The following is a 21,799-nucleotide window of genomic DNA, read 5'->3' on the forward strand; positions in this document are numbered from 1 at the left end:
GGCTTGTGACTGGCACCACATTAGACTGATGGTGTCTCTGTGCCTGTCAAGGCCGGCATGCGGCTCCAAAGCCACAAGGGTAGCAACCTAGACTCCCGGCAGCCTCTGCCCAGCACCCCCTCAAGTCCGGCACCAAGGTCACATGCCCCCTTAGCCCCCCCCTAGTTGCGGCTCTGCTGTGGGAGAGTAATTTCCACAACAAATGAATCTGGTGTTTCACCATATTCTTTTTTGTGTTTTTTTTTGTGAGAGAAAATAATCTATGCTTAAGGGTGGTGCCTCTCTCTCTCATATCAGTGTGAGTGGGCAGGATTGCGGATGGGAGGGGGGGGAGTCTGCAATATAGCTGTAGTGAAGGAAATAAGAGACAGGAAAATATTTTTTTACTTTTTATTTATAGACATGTTACTTTCTGGATTTTACCCTTTAAATCTTACATGGCATTACTATATTATATCTTGTTTCTTTCCTCAGAGCTGAAATGGTGGTCCCGGATTTCTTACACCTCTTTAAAGAGAGAGCTATTGCCCCATTCTTTGTGTTCCAGGTACAATGCAATATTACTCCTGTCCTAACTCAGAGCTATTAAAATATGTATGTACTTGGTTCTGTCACATTTATATATTCATAGTTCAGGGTTTTATAGACTGAAATCAGGTTCTTAATGTTTTCTGTATTGCTGGACTGCATAGAAAGCTCAGACTGAATACAATATTCTACAGAAAACACTGTTGATAAACTACATGTACAGCATTCTCTGCCAACCAGCTGTACTAACTACAGTGCACGTGTGTGATTTCCCGTTTGCACCCGGTAGGTGTTCTGTGTCGGGCTGTGGTGCCTGGACGAGTATTGGTATTACAGCGTCTTCACCCTCTTTATGCTAGTGGCGTTTGAAGCCTCGCTGGTCCAGCAGCAGATGAGGAACTTATCTGAGATCAGGAAGATGGGGAACAAGCCTTATATGATTCAGGTGAGAGGACACTGTGGTTTGTGGTGTCTGTACCTCGTAAAAGTGAAGTTATTTTTACACTTCTGGCTGCTGATATGCAGTATGACATGCCCCATATATACTAGCCTCACACTGTTACCTACAAAGAATGCTGGGATTTATAGCCACCTTTTTAAGTGACCCAGTCATTGGCAGTTATGAGGCTTTATTGCAACATTTATGTGTGTTCTGTATGCTGGTACTGGCCTCTGTTACAAGCACAGTAAGGTGAAGCTCCTGCAGTATTTTTTTTTTTAGTCTATTGATTTCCTGGCTTCTGGGATTTTTCCAGCCCTGATTTGAAGGGTTGTTTTGCCCTGTACTTGCAGTATATGTAAAGCGTGCTTTTTCCCCAGAATAATTTTGGGATTTATGTATCAGATATCACAAGGAAAATCAATACAATACAATCCGTTGCACACACACATACACCTACCTGTTCGAGGGAAGAAAACCATAAATACATATTGTGCATTTACTTTAAAGGTTATTTCTCCTTCATCCACCAGGGGACACTGGAGCCTCAGTACATTGGGGGCATAGGAGTGTTAACCAGGAGCTGGCACCTTTAAATAAAAAATAGCTAGCTCCTCCCCCTCTATACCCCCCCCCCCCCCCCCCGGGTCAGTCTAAAAAATGTGCCCTGGGAGCTGGACGTAAGCCTCCTTAGGGCTCTGAAAATATGATCTCTATCAGCATGAGGACAGACAGGCAGCCTACTGCCCCTGCCTGTCTGCGCCGAGGGAGCTGCCGGGGAGATCCTCACCGCTGCTGCATGCGGTTTGCGCTGAGGTCTCCTGCTACAGAGACCTTGGTCTCTTGGGTACCCAAAGACGCGCTGCATGCAGTGCACGTCGCAGGACCCAGTAGCATATGCCCGCTGCCGGCAGCACAGGCAGGGATAAGGTTAGTGTTCCCTGGCTCCCTGGTTAGCAGAGGAGCCAGGACAAGTATTTAGGCGGGCATTCACAGTGCGCTCCGCTAGCGCTGAGAGGGGGGCGGAGCCTAAGTTTTCCTTCTGCTCCTGCCTCCCAGCAGCCTCAGCGCTTCCAGAAGGACGCTGGTGGCCATTTTACACGCACTACAGGGTGGAGAGAGAGCTGTGTCAGGAGTCAGGCTAGTACTCTGTGTATCAGCACTTGCATTTTTATTCTTGTTATCAGCACTATTCTGTTAGCGCTGCAAACATTATAGTTTATCTCCCTCTGTGCCCCTTTCAGCAGGGTCTCTGTGTAGTGTGATTGAAAAATCTGTTATTGCATTACTGTCCTTTTCTCTGTGTGTGTGGGTGTGGTGTCTGTACTAGAGACATGTGTACCAAGGGGTCTAAAGCTGCACCAAAGTCTTTTTCATGTAAGACTTGTGGTGAAAAATTCACACAGGGACAATCTAATGCTTCCTTACTGTGTGATAAATGTGTGTTTTTACCTCAAGATACTGATCTTGTAGTCCAGCCTAGGTGGTCTGATCAATTGACTGCAGTTAAATCAAATCTGTCATCAGAGCTGGAAGCAGCTCGTAAGGACAGGGAGAGGCTGAGACAAACAGCTGAACCAGATTGGGCTCGCTCTCTGGCCAGATCTGTTGAGGGACTTACAAAAGCAATGTCCCAGGCCCCACCTGCTTCTTCTTCTCCTGCTCAGGTCCTTAGTAGGAGATTGATTCATAATCCCTTGCACTGGGATGAGTCAGATGAGGAGTTGCAGGACACTGAAGAGGGCGAGGTTCAGGAAGAGGAAACTTACATTCCTGAGGACCCCGAACCTGCATCTCAGGGTGTGGATGCTTTAATTTCAGCAGTACGCCAGGTGTTGCATGTAGAGGATTAGAGGTTACTGAAACACCATCTATGTTCGGTAAAAGATTTAAACAGTCTGTTATCTTTCCAGCATCAGAAGAGCTGGATGAGATTCTTTCTTCCGCATGGAAACACCCAGACATAAAATTTCAAATTTCTAAGAAATATCTGTCTTATTACCCTTTTCCACCTGACAGTAGGTGATTATGTGAAACTCCTCCAGCAGTGGACCCGTCAGTAGCCTGTCTTTCTAAGAAAACGGTGCTTCCGGTGCCTGGCACGGTTTCCCTAAAGGAAACCTCGGATAGGAAGATGGAACACACATTGAAATCCTTGTATACAGTTGCAGGGGTTTTGATGCTTCCGGCACTAGTTAGTTGCTGGGTAAATAAGGCCATTGAAGCCTGGGCGCTGCAGCTGGCTGAGGGGATTAAGACAGGTACGCAAACTGACGACTTAATTCAGTTAGCTGAACAGATTGCAGAGTCGGCTGCTTTCCTCGGGGAAGCGTCTAAAGACATTTGTAATCTATCCGCCAGATCTTCAGCATTAGCTATATCTGCTAGAAGGGCTCTGTGGCTGCGTCAATGGCAGGCAGATGCAGAGTCCAAGAGAGCGGTAGAGGCCCTTCCCTTTACTGGGGAGGTACTTTTCGGATCGGAGTTAGATAAGTGGATCTCACAAGCTACAGGTGGGAAATCCACTTACCTACCATCTGCAGCTCCTCCTCCTACTAGAAGACCTTTGACAGGTCCCTCCTTTCGATCCTTTCGTGCCTCTGGAAGATTTAGAGGGCGTTCCAGAGTTGGTCCAGCCTTCTCAAGAGGTTCCAGAGGCCGAGGTAGAGCTTCAGCATCAGCCGCCTTCAACACTCAGCAGGACAAAGCAGCTGCCAAGCCTGCCGCATGATGCCCTTCCTTCTCATTTGGGGGATCCCAGGGTTGGGGCGCGCCTTTTACGCTTCAAGGACATTTGGATCCAGTCTTGCCAGGACGCCTGGGTCAGGGACATCATTATTCACGGCCTAAAATTGGACTTGAGGGTCCAACCTCCTTCTCGTTTTTTCAGAACCGGTTTACCTCTGGTTGCAGAAAAACGAGGAGAAATTCAGGAGACAATACAAAAAATGTTATTGTCTCAGGTAATAGTGAATGTTCCGACCCACCAGAGAGGTCAAGGGTTTTATTCCAGCCTGTTTGTGGTGCCCAAGCCAGACGGCTCCATGAGGCCCATACTCAATCTCAAGGATTTAAACATTCATCTTCGAGTTTTCAAATTCAAGATGGAATCTCTCCAATCCGTTATAGCGGGTCTCGACAGGAACGAGTTTCTGGTGTCCTTAGACATAAAGGACGCTTATCTCCACATCCCAATCTGGCCCCTCCGTCAGGCCTTTTTTCGTTTTGCGGTCCTAGAGTTGCATTTTCAATTCCAGGCCCTACCTTTCGGACTTTCGTCGGCCCCAAGAGTATTCACAAAAGTTATGGCGGCAATGATGGCCCTACTTGCATGGTCAGGGAGTCGTCATCGTTCCATACTTAGACGATCTATTGATAAAGGCCTCTTCGGAAGCTCGGCTGTTAAGGGACATTCGCTTAACTCAAAGCATCCTCCTGCAACACGGTTGGATACTAAATTTCAAAAAGTCCTCCCTGATCCCTACACAGCGTTTACTATTCCTGGGAATGATACTGGACACAGTGCAGCAAAGAGTTTTCCTGCCTCAAGACAAGGCTGCCTCCATTCAGCATATGGTGCGCCTGTCTGTACATCTCTGTATCCGCCTTCTTGGGAAGATGGTAGCGGCTTTCGAGGCGATTCAGTATGCAAGATTTCACGCCCGGCCTTTTCAACTGGATCTCCTCTCCCAGTGGTCAGGATCCCACCTCTTTCTCCATCAGAGAGTTCTCCTGGCGCCTCAGACTCGAACATCTCTCATTTGGTGGCTGAACCTTCCCCACCTGCTGGCGGGGAAAAGGTTTGCAGTGTAGGATTGGACCCTCCTCACCACGGACGCAAGCCTGAGGGGCTGGGGAGCAGTGACTCTGGGAAAGCATTTTCAGGGGCACTGGACGCAGCAGGAAGCCAGATTGCCCATAAATATCCTAGAGTTGAGAGCGGTATTTTATGCTCTCCAGCTGGCGCATCCACTGCTGGAGGGGCAGGCAATCAGAGTCCAGTCGGACAACGCCACTGCAGTGGCTTATATAAACAGGCAGGGCGGCACAAAAAGCAGAGCCGCCATGAGGGAGGTAACAAGGATTCTGCTTTGGGCAGAGGAATTTGCAGTAGCGATTTCTGTGATCTTCATCCCAGGAGTAGAAAACTGGGATGCCAACTACCTCAGTCGGCAGGATGTTCATCCAGGGGAATGGTCACTCAATCCTCAGGTGTTCCAGCAACTAACTCTGAGGTGGGGCTATCCTCATGCCGACCTTATGGCGTCAAGGTTAAACCACCAACTACCAGTTTACTACTCCAGAACAAGGGACTCACGAGCAGGTGCAGTGGACACACTGACGGCTCCGTGGAAGTTTCATTACGTCTACCTATTCCCTCCGTTTACGCTCATTCCGCGTCTGCTTCAAAGAATCAAACGAGAGGGGATCAAGGTGCTTCTGATAGCACCAGACTGGCCCAGACGAGCGTGGTACTCCCAGATACAGAATCTGTTAATAGACGAGCCGTGGCCACTGCCTCTTCAGGACGACCGCCTTCTTCAGGGCCCATTTGTTTATCGCGACTTAAGGCGGCTTCGTTTGACGGCCTGGCTACTGAAACGGCCGTCCTCAGAAAAAAGGGTATTCCATCTAGTGTGATTCCCACAATGATTCGGGCTAGGAAAGAAGTCACTTCTCAACATTACTACCGCATATGGAAGACATATGTGGCTTGGTGTGAGAGACGTAATTCTCCTCCGTCAATCTTTAAGGTATCACGTCTCCTTCTTTTTCTTCAGGCCTGTCTCCCAGCAGGCCTTCGTCTTGGTTCATTAAAGGTACAGGTATCCGCGTTGTTCATTTTCTTTCAGAGAAAATTGGCTTTGCTCCCGGATATACAGACTTTTCTCCAAGGAGTTGTGAGGATTCAACCTCCTTTTGTGCCTCCCATGGCACCATGGGATTTGGATTTGGTGTTGGCCTTCCTCCCATTCTGATACCTTTGAGCCATTACAGAGAGTGGAGCTAAAGTACTTAACCTGGAAGGTGGTTCTGCTTTTGGCACTCGCTTCGGCAAGGCGTGTGTCAGAACTCAGTGCTATATCCTGCCGCCCTCATCTTATTTTCCATGAAGATAGGGCGGAGCTGCATACTCAAAGGGCTTTTCTTCCAATAGTGGTGACAGCTTTTCATATAAACCAGCCTATCGTGGTTCCGGTGTTTAAGGATGACTCTTCCAATTCAAGATCCTTGGATGTAGTCAGAGCCCTCCGGATTTACGTTGACAGGACTGCCTCCCTCCGTAAATCAGATGCTTTGTTCATTCGGTTTGATGTGGCCCGTCCAGGTTGGCCGGCCTCCAAACAGACCATTTCTAGATGGATTCGCGTCACTATTAGGCAAGCATACGTGGTGGCTTCCAAACAACCACCGGGTCCTATTACGGCGCATTCTACGCGCTCGGTAGGTCCTTCATGGGCGGCTGCTCGCGGGGTTTCCTTAAACCAGCTTTGTAGAGCAGCCACTTGGTCAGGCACGCATACCTTCCTATGATTCTATCGTTTTGATACTTTTGCGGCCTCCGCTTCGGAGTTTGGCCGTGCGGTGTTGCAGGGCTCTCAGCGCTCTCCCACCCAGGATGTAAGCTCTGGGACGTCCCCATTGTACTGAGGCTCCAGTGTTCCCTGGTGGATGAAGGAGAAAATAGGATTTTGGTACTTACCGATAAATCCCTTTCTCCGATTCCACATGGGACACTGGACACCCTCCCTACGCTGTTCTACCTGCATTATTACTGTTTTACAGGTTCAGACGCTGCGTTTAATGTTGTCTGACTGACCTGTTCTTGTTTTCATGTATATGTTGTTTTCTTATGTATATGTGATTAATGTAGCTTTTCTGTCTCCTTCTCCTTACTTTCCAGCTCCCCTCGGGCACAGTTGTTTTTAGACTGACCTGGGGGGGTATAGAGGGGGAGGAGCTAGCTACCAGTAGTTTTTTATTTAAATGTGCCAGCTCCCGGTTAACACACTCCTATACCCCCATTGTACTGAGGCTCCAGTGTCCCCTGTGGAATTGGAGAAAGGGATTTATCGGTAAGTACCAAAATCCTATTTTATACTTTCTGCATTTTGGTTTTTAAACTGAAATTCCATCTGCCATCATCTCTTCTGTCACCCGCTTCCTCAGCGTCTGATGGGCACATAATGAAATCATACAACCACTGGTTCGTAGAGCCTGCCATAATGCAGATTAATGTAGATCAGGGGTATTCAACATGCAGCCCTCCAGCTGCAGTGGAGCTACACATCCCAGCATGCCCCTCAACAGTTGTAGCAGGCCATAATAGCTAAACTATGGCAGTGAATGCTGATATGTGTAGTTCCACAGCAGCTGGAGGGCCGCATGGTGAATACCTCTGATGTGGATCCTACTTCCTATTACATCAGCCTGCTGACTTAATTACATTTCAAAGCAAGCCCCACTGCAAATAATTACTGCTCTGTGCCTCTTGGTTGGTTGAAGGAGCGAGAGCTGGTCCCAGAATCTTCTACCAACTGGACAAATGCTTTAAAGCAAGATAAACTAAAGCAGGGGTACATATTAAGATGACTGAACGGCCGTCCTGCCAATCTGCCGCCCTATCTGACAATTGGTAAGTGTGTATGCACTTACCAATCGTCAGATTTACATGTGCCCACCCAGTTGTGATGTCAGTCACCCACAGCCTCTGCAGCAAGTGTACAGCCGATGTGATATGTCTGAATGACACTGTTCATAGATATATCGCTGGTACACACCTGCCGACGCGTGGCTGTTATATCTGCCAGTGTGTACCCAGCATAAGTAACAATTGTTCCCATTGTGGCAAACATGAAGGCGTCAGATGTGCAAGGCATTTCCTTTTCTGCTATTTAATTACACTTTTTTTTTTTTTCTTAACATTTTCATCTTTGTTTTACAAGGTGTACAGGAATCGGAAATGGAGGCCGATTTCCAGTGATGAAATCATACCGGGAGATATTGTGTCCGTAGGTAAGCCTACCTTGGCTATACTCTGTTATGGATAAAAATGAATATAATGTAACCGGTACCTGTCTAAACACAGCAGAGGTGGCCATTTTGTGTGACCGCGGCCTGCTGCATTGTCTAGCTACCAGTAACATCAGTAAAGCGCAGAGTACCTGATTGCTTTCACGTGAATATTGGTTCAGTTCACTGAATGGACAAGATACTGATGGCACTAGTTCTTAATGATTCAAAAACGGTTTTATCATGAGTATTGGAATTAGTCAACACAATGGCTGCCTCAGTGATGTCACTGACTTAGGGCCTGATTCAGAGCCGCTCGCTATTTGCGGTCGTTAGTTTAAAAACAAGGGGTGGCTATTCAAATGAACCGTTCGCACTTTGTGGTCTGTTCACGCCTCTAAGTCTGAACGAGCGAGGAAAACTTGCGGTCGAAATTTTGAAAAATACGCCCCCTGGCCGCTCGCATCATACGTCATGTCCGCTATTTATTAGATTAATCGAGTACATCGAACAGCGTATGAACTGCTCGCTATTCTTGTGGTTGGTTTTTTCAACCGCTATTTTGCGAGTAGTTCTGACTAAAAAAAACCCAAGTGACGTGGTCGCTGACGCTGCTGTATTAATTATGCACACCCATAAAACGCCCGTTTTGACCTTTAAGCACGCCTACGTTCTGAATTCCTCTCCCCGTTTTCAAGCACCTTCCCCTGTTACCACTCACATACGCCTTTCCTGTCACTCAAAATAGCAGACATTCGCTATTTTGCGAACAAACGATTTTCGGCCGCACTGACTGGTTCGCGCATGCGTATTACAATCCGTACGCATGCGCAGTTGTGCGAACATCGCTCGGTGCGAACGAGCGGCCGCTTACGAGCGGCTCTGAATCAGGCCCTTAGTTCAGTACCGTGGGAGTTTGGAAGCATGGAATTCACACCTTAAAAATTGCGCCGATTGCATCTAATTTTCATAAAGCATGCTCTCGCGATTCTCGTAATTCATTTGTAAACCACAAATTGTGAGGATTTTGGTGATGTTGCGCATGCATTTTACAGTGTGCGACTTGGGAGAAGTGTATGGACGTGTGCAAAAATCACCCGGTACCCCCAAAGAAATGGCAATAAGACAGTATTAGAAGACTGCTAGTGGCTATAAGCAAAGCATTGGATGTACAATTTTGATCTGATAATTGTCAGGGAGTTTGGAATTGAGTTGCAAATACATTGCAGAGACGATTTGTACCCGCATTCATCGTGTGTTGCTAAATTCCCGGCACATCACACTGAAATGAATCAGCCCCAATGACTGGAGGTTTTTTTCTACTCTAGGAAGATCGGCCAATGAGAACTTGGTTCCATGTGACGTGCTTCTGCTTCGGGGGCGCTGTATTGTGGATGAAGCGATGCTGACTGGGGAGTCTGTGCCTCAGATGAAGGTGAGGGTGTCACTGTGACTGCATGGTACTAAACAATGATATTTCTACTTCAGGGTCCATAGGGTATCCACAGGATACCTTGGGGTATAGGTGTGACGTCAGTCGCAGGGCACCAAAGAGTTAAGCTTTCAGCCTCCCAGGATGCACTAGGTCCCCCTCCTATACCCCGCCCCCGGGCCAAGGCACCTCAGTTTAGTTTGGTGCCCGGCCGGAGTCGGGTGCACCTGTTGGAGTGGGGGCTAGAAGAGCCCCTGAAGCTTTTTCTTCATGCAGCTGTGGCTGCACATCTGGATGAACAGCATGGACAGTCAGTCCTGACGTCCATGCTGTCTTCCCTACACCCCGCCGGTACCAGAACGCCGGTACTGATCCGGGGATGCTGGTGGGCATCTGGGGTCACAGCTAGCGGTGACCCCAGATGCTCCGGACCATGGCCGGATTCAAGGGGGACAGAGGTAAGCAGCGGGGTCCCGCGGTGGGTCCCCGCTGATCACATGGTCCTAAGTCCCCAGGCAGGGGGCTCCCTGGGGACTGGCTGCAGCGTGGAGCCAGGCGACCAACCTGCGCTTCCACTACCCCCTGGGACAGCGGACCGCAGCAGAGTGGTAGCGCTGCGGCGTCCCAGGGGTTAAATGCATGCCAGGGGAGCGCGCCTTCCCTGTCTCACAGCCGGCGCCTCCCCCGCTGCACACAGCCCTCTCTGCATGCTGCCGACTGGTCCTGTGGCAGCGCTCCTCCCCCAGGCCAGCTTCTCTCTGCTCCTCGGCGGCCATCTTCTCTGCAACGCATGGTGAACGCTGCTGGAAGTCTGGAAGGAAGCATCGTGGTCTGGGTTCCCCCGCATACCTCTCCTCCGCTGTGGCTCAGGTCTGTGTATGCTGCGCTGTGTCCTACCAGGCCCTGTGTCTGTGTAGTTGAGTGATCAGCGCTGTTAGTGCAGGAATTGTTATTTCTCTGCATTGTATGTGACTGTGCTAGCGCTGCCTGTAACTTTTCTTCTCTGCTAAAGCCCTTGCGGTGCGGTGCTGCAGGGTGGTCTCTCACCTATTTAATACTTAATTGGTGAGAGAGGTCACATACGTGGTGCCATCATGTCTGAAAGTGATTTTCCCCTCCGGCTACAGTGTACCACGTGCAAAGTACCGTTAGCGGAGGGGGAGGGTAGCGCGGAGGGCCTTTGCCGGCAGTGTTTGTCCATGGCGCGGCCTATTACGGTTACAGCACCGGTACAGGAGCTGCCCTGGGCTTGTTTCGCTCAGGCGTTAACAGCTTTAATGGGCCAGTTAGCTCCGCAGCCCGCGTTTACTCCGATGGGTTTGTCCCAGCAGTCTGTGGTGTCGTCACCCATGCAGGGGTTCCCACGACAATTGGTGGTACCCCACAGTCTCCCTATTTCCCCGCTCCCGGGTTCTCAGGAGCCAGCGTGGGTTAACTCCCTGACGAGTTCTGTACAGCACTTGTCGGATGTGTTGCAAGGGGAGTCTGTGATGCGGCCTCATAAAAGGCCGGTGGCGTCTCTGTCCGCTCCTTATGAGGATGACGAAGGGACGTCTGATGATGGGGAGATTCTGGATCCTTACGATCAGGAACCTCTCCATACTAAGGACGCTGATGCTAAGTCCAGAGTATATATTCCTGGACTTATTCGGGCGGTCCGCACAGCCTTGGTGATTGAGGACGAAGTTCCCCCAGCGGCTAAATCTAAGTATGCCTTTTTCAAAGATGTGAAGGGCGATGCCACAGTCTTTCCTCTTTCGGGTCAGTTGGTGGACCATTTAGAGGAGGCGTGGAAACAACCTGGCAAAAGATACCAGCCGCAGAGACGCCTGGCGGTGGCTTATCCGTTCGCGGATAATTATTTTGCTAAGTGGGAATCCCCTCCACAGGTGGATTCTCACGTGACCCGTCTTGTCCGTAGTGCCACATTGCCGATGCCATCCATGTCCTCCCTTAAGGATGCTACGGACCGCAAGGTAGAAATCTGCCTGAAGTCCGCTTATTCCCTTGCAGGGGGGGCAGCACGGCCGGCTATGGCCATTTGCTGGGTTGCCAGAGCGATGGAGCGCTGGGCGGATTCATTAGAGGCTTCTTTTGAATCCGACTGTCCGGCCGAACAGGCGGAGTTGATTGGCAATCTCCGTGATTCGGCCACCTACATCAACGAGGCGGCTCTAGACATTAGTACTCTGGTGTCTAGAATTTCTTCAGCAGCGGTAGCTGCTCGTCGCACCTTGTGGCTGCGATCCTGGAAGGCGGACGCAGATTCCAAGAAAGGTCTGGAAGCGTTGCCGTTTACCGGAGAAGTTCTCTTCGGTCCGGATCTGGATAAGATTGTGGCCACGCTGGCGGCAGCCAAATCTGCTTGTCTCCCGTCGGCCGCTGCTCCTTCTGGTTCTGGACCATCGTCCTTTTGGTCATCTAGGGCCCAGGGCAGGCCCAAACCACAGTCGTTTCCTCGACAGGCTGGCCCTAAGAAATCGGTCAAGCCCCGGAAACAGGCATGGAGTACCAGACGTCCGGCCCCCAAGCCAGATGACAAGCCTGCGGCCTGACGGTCCGGGTCTCCCCTTGGGGGATCCCAGGGTGGGAGGCCGCCTGCTGCAGTTCTCCCGGTGTTGGTCGTTCACTAAGACAGACACTTGGGTTCTGGAGGTGGTCTCCCACGGGTACGCCCTCTCCTTCCGGCACAGACCCCCGGCTCGATTCTTCACCACGGGTCTACCATCAGACCGGAACAAGGCTACGGAGCTGCGGAAGGTATTGCACACTATGCTCCAGGCTGGAGTTATAGTGCCTGTTCCATTCTCCCAGAAGGGCCAGGGTTTCTATTCAAATTTTTTTTTTTTTTTGGTACAGAAACCCAATGGGTCATATCGTCCGATTCTCAACCTCAAAGCACTCAACAAGTCTTTGCGGGTCCCGAAGTTTCGGATGGAGACCCTACGGTCCATCATTCTGGCGCTGGAACCTGGGGACTACATGGTGTCATTGGACATACAGGACGCTTACCTGCATGTCCCTATTCTTTTGCGCCATCAAGAGTTCTTTCGGTTTGCAATCCGCAGCGACCATTTCCAGTTTCGGGCGTTACCTTTTGGCCTGGCGACAGCACCACGTGTTTTCACCAAGGTGATGACGGTCATGGCGGCTTCTCTGCGGCTGCAAGGAGTCCGCATGTTGCCGTACTTGGACGACCTGTTATTGGTGACAGGATCTCCAGAGCTCCTGTTACACCACTTGGACCTGACCATTGCACTGCTGCAACGGCACGGCTGGCTAATCAACTGGCAGAAGTCCACTCTAATCCCGTCTCGGAGGATTCTGCATCTTGGAGCCTTATTGAACTCGGGACAGCAAAGGATCTTCGTGACGGAGGACAAGATCTCTGCTTTACAGTCAAGGGTGCGCAGTTGTCTGCACAGCCGCCGGGTGTCCTTACACTCGGCGATGAGGTTACTGGGCTCCATGGTGTCGGTGTTCGACATGGTGGAATACGCCCTGTTTCACTCCAGACCTCTGCAGCACCTGATCCTGTCCAAGTGGAACGGGCTGCCTCAGTCTCTGAAGTTCCAGACGATTGTGCTCACCCCGGAGGTTCGCCTGTCCCTTGCGTGGTGGTTAAAGACGACCCACCTCAACAAGGGACGTCCGTTCTGGGTTCCAAATTGGGTCCTGTTGACAACGGACGCCAGTCTTCGGGGCTGGGGAGCAGTTTCGGGTCCACACTTGTTCCAGGGCAGGTGGACGCCGACAGAAGCGGAGCTTCCAATAAATATCTTGGAACTCCGTGCGGTCTTCAATGCTCTCCTGCAGGCACAGCGGTTTCTCCAGGGTCACCCGGTGCAGGTCCAGTCGGACAATGCTACCACCGTGGCCTACATAAACAGGCAAGGAGGAACTCGCAGTCGGGCGGCTCTCGTAGAGGTCTCTCGGATCCTGGTTTGGGCGGAGCGCAATCTTCCGGCCATATCAGCGGTCTTCATCCCGGGAGTGCTAAATTGGCAGGCGGACTTTCTAAGTCGCCAGGACGTTCATCCAGGGGAATGGTCCCTGCACCCGGACGTTTTTCAACTACTGGTGGACAGGTGGGGTCTTCCAGAAATCGACCTCATGGCGTCCCGGCACAACAACAAGTTGCCGGTGTACGGGTCTCGCACAAGAGACGAAGGGGCGTCTCTGGTGGATGCTCTGTCCGTCCGGTGGACGTTCAGGTTCGCATACCTGTTCCCTCCGGTCTCCCTTCTTCCACGGGTAATCCGGAAATTCAAACAGGAAGGAGGGATGCTCCTGTTGATAGCTCCCGCGTGGCCCAGACGGCACTGGTTCTCAGACCTTCAGGGTCTGTCCGTGGACAGTCCTCTGCGGTTGCCGCTACGACCGGACATTCTGTCTCAGGGTCCTTGTCTTCACCCGGACCTGACTCGGCTGTCTTTGGCGGCGTGGCTGTTGAGACGGCCATGCTGAGGTCCCGGGGGTTTTCCAGCTCTGTGGTGCGTACCATGTTACGAGCTCGGAAACCGTCTTCCGCGAGGATATACCATCGCGTGTGGCATACGTTCTTCCAGTGGTGTCGACCGATAGGTTATGCACCGCGGGAGTTTCGTCTGTCTCGGATTCTCGCCTTCCTGCAAGCGGGACTAGATCATGGGCTTCGCCTTGCTTCTTTGAAGGTACAGGTTTCGGCCCTATCTGTCTGGTTTCACCGTAGGATTGCTACAATCCCGGATGTGCGCACCTTTATGCAAGGTGTTCTCCGTATTCAGCCGCCCTTTGTTCCACCTATGGCGCCTTGGGATTTGGCTGTGGTCCTGAGGGCTCTCCAAGGACCGCCGTTTGAACCACTGGGCTCAGTGGATATTAAATGGCTAACAGCTAAGACTGTTTTCCTTCTGGCCGTTGCTTCGGCCAGACGTGTTTCTGAGTTAGGGGCTCTTTCTTGTAGACCCCCTTTCTTGGTTTTTCATGGGAACAGGGCAGTGCTCCGCACTCGGCCCGAGTTTCTTCCCAAAGTTGTTTCCCAGTTTCATGTTAACGAGGAAATAGTTGTTCCGGCCTTTAACTCACCGGGTCTTTCCGTGGGTGAGGCCTCTTTGGATGTTGTGCGGGCCTTAAGGACTTATGTTGACCGCACTTCTTCGTTTAGGAAGTCGGACGCTTTGTTTGTCCTCTATGGCTTCCGTAAACAGGGTTGGCCTGCTTCAAAGCAAACTTTGGCAGCCTGGATCCGTATGGCTATTTCTGAAGCTTATCTTCATGAAGGCCTACCGGTCCCTCCTTCTCTGAAGGCTCATTCCACTAGGTCTGTGGGTCCTTCGTGGGCAGCTCGACGTGGTGCCTCGGCAGTTCAGATCTGCAAGGCTGCTACGTGGTCTTCTGTCCATACCTTCGTGAGGTATTACAGGTTTGACACCTTTGCCTCTCAGGATGCTTCCTTCGGGCAGCGGATTCTCCTTTCTGCACAGGAGCGTCCCCACCCTTAAAGGATACTGCTTTGGGACATCCCCAAGGTATCCTGTGGATACCCTATGGACCCTGAAGTAGAAAATATGAGATATGGTAAGAACTTACCCTTGTTATCTCTATTTCTACGAAGTCCATAGGGTTCCACAGGACTCCCGCCCTGTCGCACCTGTGCTGCAGATGGGCTTTGCTCTGGTCACCGGTTTTCCGTCTCCCTCTGGTGAGAATGTGATTCTTGTATGTGTCCAGATCTTTGTTCTCTCTCTTCCTTCTCCTCCTCCGGCCTATGGCTTGGTAACTAACTGAGGTGCCTTGGCCCGGGGGCGGGGTATAGGAGGGGGACCTAGTGCATCCTGGGAGGCTGAAAGCTTAACTCTTTGGTGCCCTGCGACTGACGTCACACCTATACCCCAAGGTATCCTGTGGAACCCTATGGACTTCGTAGAAATAGAGATAACAAGGGTAAGTTCTTACCATATCTCATATTTTGTGCTCTCCTGCTGCTAGCACCATATTTATTTGTACAGTTTTGTGATGTTTGTGGTAACATTGATATTGTGTGTTATGTTATTTATTTATTTATTTTCTTTCTTTATACGTTTTTAGCAACATACTCTTTGGTAAAGCATAATATAAAAGCTGGTTAGAAACAATGACATTTACTGACAGTCTCTCACGGATCTGAATTATAAAAGTAGAGATGCCACCAACAGTATGATGACCCTATATTATTTACTATGATGATACTGCTGATAGAACTAGGAACTGTAGCAGCATCAGCCCAAACTTTCAGTGCATGTAACATAATTGAATCATTGTTATCACATCGGTGTGATATTGATCACTCTTGTTATAAATGAACACAAGTATTCTTTCACCTAGATAACATCTAGATAACCTCTTAACATAACTCAATGTGTGAACTGGTAGAAACAGAAGAGATCCATTGTGTTTGAAATTTACTTCTAGCAGTTTTGAGCACTATTTTGAATATTAAATGATTGAGTTTGATTTTAGGCAGATCAGAGGCATAGATTTGGAAATCAAGTTGGTGTAATTTATTTATTATTTTTATTTATTACCAGTTATTTATACAGTGCACACATATTCCGCAGCACTTTACAGAGAGAATATTTGGCCATTCACATCAGTCCCTGCCCAGTGGAGCTTACAATCTATATTTCCTACCACATGCTCACACACACACACTAGGGTTAATTTTGATGGGAGCCAATTAACCTACCTGTATATTTTTGAAGTGTGGGAGGAAACCGGAGTACCCGGAGGAAACCCACGCAAGTACAGGGAGATTATACAAGCTCCACACAGTTTTAGGGCCATGGTGGGAATTGAACCAGTGACCTTATTTCTGTGAAGCAGTAACGCTAACCATTGCATCGTCTGTGCTGCTGTAATTACTGATGCGTATAAATTAGGGATGAGCGGGTTCGGTTCCCTGAGAACCGAACCCACCCGAACTTCGGGGATCCGGGGCGATCCGAGCCCAAGCTCGGATCTCCCTGTCTGCCCCGGATCCCTCTCCCGAGGCAAAACCTCGAGATCTGCTGTCGGATCTCGAGGTTTTGCCTCGAGCGGCCATTTAAAAAAAAATGCCTTTGCCTTTAATGGGCAAAGTGCTGATTGGCTGACAGAGCCGTCTGTCACGGCTCTCAGCCAATCAGCATTATGGTGCTCATTTGCATGTAGCACGGACTCGTGAGATCCGTGCTACATGCATCTGTGTGATTGACAGTGACACAGAGCACAGATGGGTCAGTGAGACCCGTCTGTGCTGCTGTGTATTTCAATGACACAGATGCACGCACGGACCAGGAGATCCGTGCTACTTGCATCTGTGTCATTGACACAGAGCACTAACGGGTCCGTGAGACCCGTCTGTGCTGCTGTGGTAAATAAAAAAAAAAAAACCTGTGTAAAAAGAGAAAAAAATGGCGTCCTCTCCCCCCAAAAAAAGAGCAACCAGCCCCGGGCATTAGTGACCCAGTGCTGGGTGTGCTTAAATACAGGGGACAAACGACATAGGGGTCCCCCTGTACTTAAACACAACCAGCACCGGGCTAGTCAGAACCAGAGCTGGTTGCCAAAATACGGGGGGACAAACGACGTAGGGGTCCCCCGTATTCTGCGCAACCAGCTCTGGGCTCTGATCCGGTCCTGGTTCTGGAAATACAGGGGAAAAAAATGAGTAGGGTTCCCCTGTATGTTCCAGAACCAGCACTGGACTTTTTCTAGCGGGGGGCTGATGCCACAGCCAGGGGAGCCCTTTCACCGGGCCCCCCAGCCGCAGCATCAGCCCTGACCGCTAGTCAGCCCAGGCCGGGGATCCCTGGAGAGCTGGGGACCCCCCCAATAAAGGGGTCACCCTCTCCAGGGCACCCCAGGCCCAGGCTGATAGCCCGGGGCTATCCCCGCCACCCCTGGTGGCGGTGGGTGGCGGGTTGATTGTGTGGTGTGGTGTAAATAAAGAATATCAAACATTGTCTTTACAAGTAGAACTGCAAGTCCCAGCAAGCCTGCCCCGCATGCTGGTACTTGGAGAACCACAAGTACCAGCATGCAGGGCATTAAGGGCCCACTAGTACCTGTAGTTCACCTGTAAAAAAATGTTTAAAAAAAACACAGGACACACACACCGTGACAGTATAAGTTTATTAAACATACATACACACACACACACACACACACACACACACATGTACACATACTCACCTATGTAACCCTGTAGCATCGGTCCACTTGTCCGGTAAAGTATCCATAGGGGACCTGTGAAAAAAAACATACTCACCATCTCCTATGCGAGGTTCTGTCCTCTTCGTTCCAAAGTAGGCATCCCCGGACTTGGCAAAAAAAAAAAAAAACGAAAACGCGATCCACGAACTTAGTACCGTTCTATAGAACGGTACTTCCCGAATGAGAGCTTAGCGGCGGGGTATCACCATGGAAACCCCGCTGCTAAGCGTTCATTGGCTGAGAGAGGCCATCTCCCGTCTCTCTCAGCCAATGAACGGCTCCCTCCATTGTAGTCAATGCTGGGAGCCGCAAGGTTATTAAAGTTTACCCTGCGGTTCCCACCATTGACTACAATGGAGGGAGCCGTTCATTGGCTGAGAGACGGGAGATGACCTCTCTCAGCCAATGAACGCTTAGCAGCGGGGTTTCCATGGTGATACCCCGCCGCTAAGCTCTCATTCGGGAAGTACCGTTCTATAGAACGGTACTAAGTTCGTGGATCGCGTTTTCGTTTTTTTTTTTTGCCAAGTCCGGGGATGCCTACTTTGGAACGAAGAGGACAGAACCTCGCATAGGAGATGGTGAGTATGTTTTTTTTCACAGGTCCCCTAGGGATACTTTACCGGACAAGTGGACCGATGCTACAGGTTACATAGGTGAGTATGTGTACATGTGTGTGTGTGTATGTATGTTTAATAAACTTATACTGTCACGGTGTGTGTGTCCTGTGTTTTTTTAAACATTTTTTTTACAGGTGAACTACAGGTACTAGTGGGCCCTTAATGCCCTGCATGCTGGTACTTGTGGTTCTCCAAGTACCAGCATGCGGGGCAGGCTAGCTGGGACTTGCAGTTCTACTTGTAAAGACAATGTTTGATATTCTTTATTTACACCACACCACACAATCAACCCGCCACCCACCGCCACCAGGGGTGGCGGGGATAGCCCCGGGCTATCAGCCTGGGCCTGGGGTGCCCTGGAGAGGGTGACCCCTTTATTGGGGGGGTCCCCAGCTCTCCAGGGATCCCCGGCCTGGGCTGACTAGCGGTCAGGGTTGATGCTGCGGCTGGGGGGCCCGGTGAAAGGGCTCCCCTGGCTGTGGCATCAGCCCCCCGCTAGAAAAAGTCCAGTGCTGGTTCTGGAACATACAGGGGAACCCTACTCATTTTTTGTCCCCTATATTTCCAGAACCAGGACCGGATCAGAGCCCAGAGCTGGTTGCGCAGAATACAGGGGACCCCTACGTCGTTTGTCCCCCGTATTTTGGCAACCAGCGCTGGTTCTGACTAGCCCGGTGCTGGTTGTGCTTAAGTACAGGGGACCCCTACGTCGTTTGTCCCCTGTATTTAAGCACACCCCAGCACTGGGTTACTAATGCCCGGGGCTGGTTGCTCTTTTTTGGGGGGGTGCACGCCATTTTTTTCTTTTTTTACACAGGTTTTTTTTTTTTTTTTTACCACAGCAGCACAGACGGGTCTCACGGACCTGTCATTGCTCTGTGCCAATCACACAGATGCATGTAGCACGGATCTCCCGGGTTCGTGCTACATGCAAATGGGCACCATAACGCTGATTGGCTTCCTGTCTGCCACTGCAGTGCCACTCCTAGATGGGCCACGTGTTTGTGCCGCCCCCTTGTGTCGCTTAGCATAGTCATCCAGCTTCCTCGGTACAACCTTTTGGCCTAAAAACAATATTGTGAGGTGTGAGGTGTTCAGAATAGAGTGGAAATGAGTGGAAATTAATGTTATTGGGGTTATTAATAGCGTAGGAACAAAAAAAGGCCCATTTATGTGATTTTAGCGGGTTTTTTTTATTTTTTAAGAAAAAATCCAGATCCAAAACACAAAACCCAGAACCCAAAACACGGAAGGGTGGTTTTGGCAAAACCAATCCAGATCCAAAACACGAAGAAAGATCCAGATCCAAAACCAAAACACAAAACACGAAAAGTGTCCGGTACACACCCCTAGTATAAATTAATCTGCCCCTAAAATGCGTACACACTAGAGGAGTATGCTTAGTGTTGTTAACGACATTGAGCACACACACTGAACAATATCATGTACAATATCGTTTAGTGCTGGGCACCCTCCCTCATCCCTGAACATGCAACAACCTGACAATATCATTAGGTTGGCCTGCATGTTCGGGCGATAAAAGACAATGACCAACGACTCGCGGGAGCACGCATCGTTGGCAGTTTGTTGTTATCTTTCATCGTTTTAGCGTACACACTGGCCGATATAGTGAATGACTGAACGATAACGATATAGTTCAAAATATCAGCAAGTGTGTATGCACCTTTAGTGTGTAAATAAAAGCAGACAGACTAATATACAGAGAAGTAACAGAGACAGATACTAATGGCAGGAGCATTGTAACTATTAGAGAGAATGACTAACCCTAAAAGAGAGAGGCAAAGAACACCACACGGTGGAGTGTAGGATAAATAAAAACAAATGGCACAACCTAAACAAGCAAGAGACTGTCACAGTTTGCATTTTGCATTCACCAGCCCATTACGGTAGCTGACTTCTGGTCACACCTCCATAGGCTGCGACAGAAAACTTGCAACACTGACGGAAGCTGTTTTGGCGGCATCCACGCTTATTTGAACCTGGCCCTTACTCGTGCTGAAGCCACATTGGTTACTGACAGTTGGTTGGAACTCTGACCCCTCCCACCAGTGTCAGTGATATTAGTATATGAGAGTTCTAACACCTACTGAGCATGACTGGAACAGATGTCTTTACAGGATTAGGTAAAGACTAGTAATTTTGGACCCATCATTCGCTGGGTTGTGATAGGTTTGGTTGCAGCACTGTAGAACAGCAACCCACTGCACTCCCTCCAGTCCTGCTCCCCCTGTAGCATTGCACCCCACTCACCTCAGCTCTGCTCCATCCAGTCCCTGCTCAGCCCACACTCGCCTCTGAAAATTGGTGACATACTTATAAACGTGACCATATTCTGTAACTTGAATCTGCAGGAACCTATTGAAGATTTGGATCCAGAGCATGTTCTAGATTTAAATGCTGACTCCAGATTGCATGTCATTTTTGGGGGCACGAAAGTGGTGCAGCACACTCCTCCTCAGAAGGCAACCAGCGGCCTCAAATGTGAGTATCTGTGTCTGGAAGCGGAAGCGCTGTCCACCTGAACACCCCACAAATACTGAGCATTGTGCTGTTCATTGATTTTAATTCCCAAATTCCCTGTTTGTTTTATGATGATCCATTTATTGATTTCTGTACTTTCATTCTGATTTTATGGTTGCGTGTTTCAGTTTGCATGTCGTTTTGTTATTCCAGGCCAAGGAGGGAGTAAACACTTCTGTCATTGCGTAGGTCAATGCCCAACATACTTTGATTAGAATGGCATGCAAAATCTTTTTGATGGCAATTTCACACACACAATTTTTATACACAGATCAAAATGTATTTCTTCTTCATCCACTAAGGTACACTGGAGCTGAAGACAGTGGGGTATAGACGGTGGTAGAGTAGAGCCTGGTGCTTTAAATAATGAAGAAGTGTGACTGGCTCCTCCCCCTCTATGCCCCATCAACCCCAGTTTAGAAAATGTGCCCGAGAGAGCTGGTAGCACATTAGGCTGTCTCCAGCCTTTTCATATTTTTATTATTTTTAATTAGTTTTTTTATTAAACAAGCACTGAGGACAGGCAGACTGCTTGCTGTGGCAGTCTGCCTACTACGTGGGAGCCGCTGGAAGGGCACCGCCACGGCCACTGCAGCATGTGTCCGGCAACCCTGAGGAGGGGGGCACACAATAGAGCCATCGGACCCTGTGAGGACCCGCCACAGCTGCAACCGGCTCAGCCCAGCACCTGTAAGTATAACCACTGCTCCTGATTAGCAGGAGCAGTGGATGTATAGCTGGGCACAGTGACATCCTGCAGCTGTCACTGAGGCCGACCTCCCTCTTCCCCCCCCCCCCCCCCCCTTCCCCAGCACATAGTAAGCGGTGCCAATGGGGGCATGGCTTATTATTATTGGTGGCCATAACATGCTGCCCATTCCAGCCGGTAGTTGGCGCGTCCTGCATATCAAGCGGCGCCATTAGTATCGGGCTCTCCCTCACAAGCGCGGCTCTCGGTAATTGCACTGCCACGCTGTGTGCATACACTCCCAGCTGAGTGATAGCGCACAC

At 49.9% G+C, this 21,799-nt stretch overlaps 1 protein-coding gene across 1 annotated transcript in view; it reads left to right on the forward strand.

Moving 5' to 3' along the window:
* The first annotated feature begins 477 nt into the window (after positions 1-477).
* The window catches only part of ATP13A1 (ATPase 13A1), a 70,222-nt gene continuing 48,900 nt past the window's right edge, over positions 478-21,799 (forward strand). Inside the window, exons 1-5 of the mRNA XM_088455122.1 lie at positions 478-547; positions 818-973; positions 7,915-7,984; positions 9,310-9,416; positions 20,620-20,749. Coding sequence (XP_088311248.1) covers positions 482-547; positions 818-973; positions 7,915-7,984; positions 9,310-9,416; positions 20,620-20,749 — 529 coding nt within the window. The 5' untranslated portion in view covers positions 478-481. The remainder of the gene's footprint in view (positions 548-817; positions 974-7,914; positions 7,985-9,309; positions 9,417-20,619; positions 20,750-21,799) is intronic.

Source organism: Taudactylus pleione, unplaced genomic scaffold (assembly GCF_031769625.1).
Source record: "Taudactylus pleione unplaced genomic scaffold, aTauple2 ptg000644l, whole genome shotgun sequence".
Classification (NCBI taxonomy): Eukaryota; Metazoa; Chordata; class Amphibia; order Anura; family Myobatrachidae; genus Taudactylus; species Taudactylus pleione.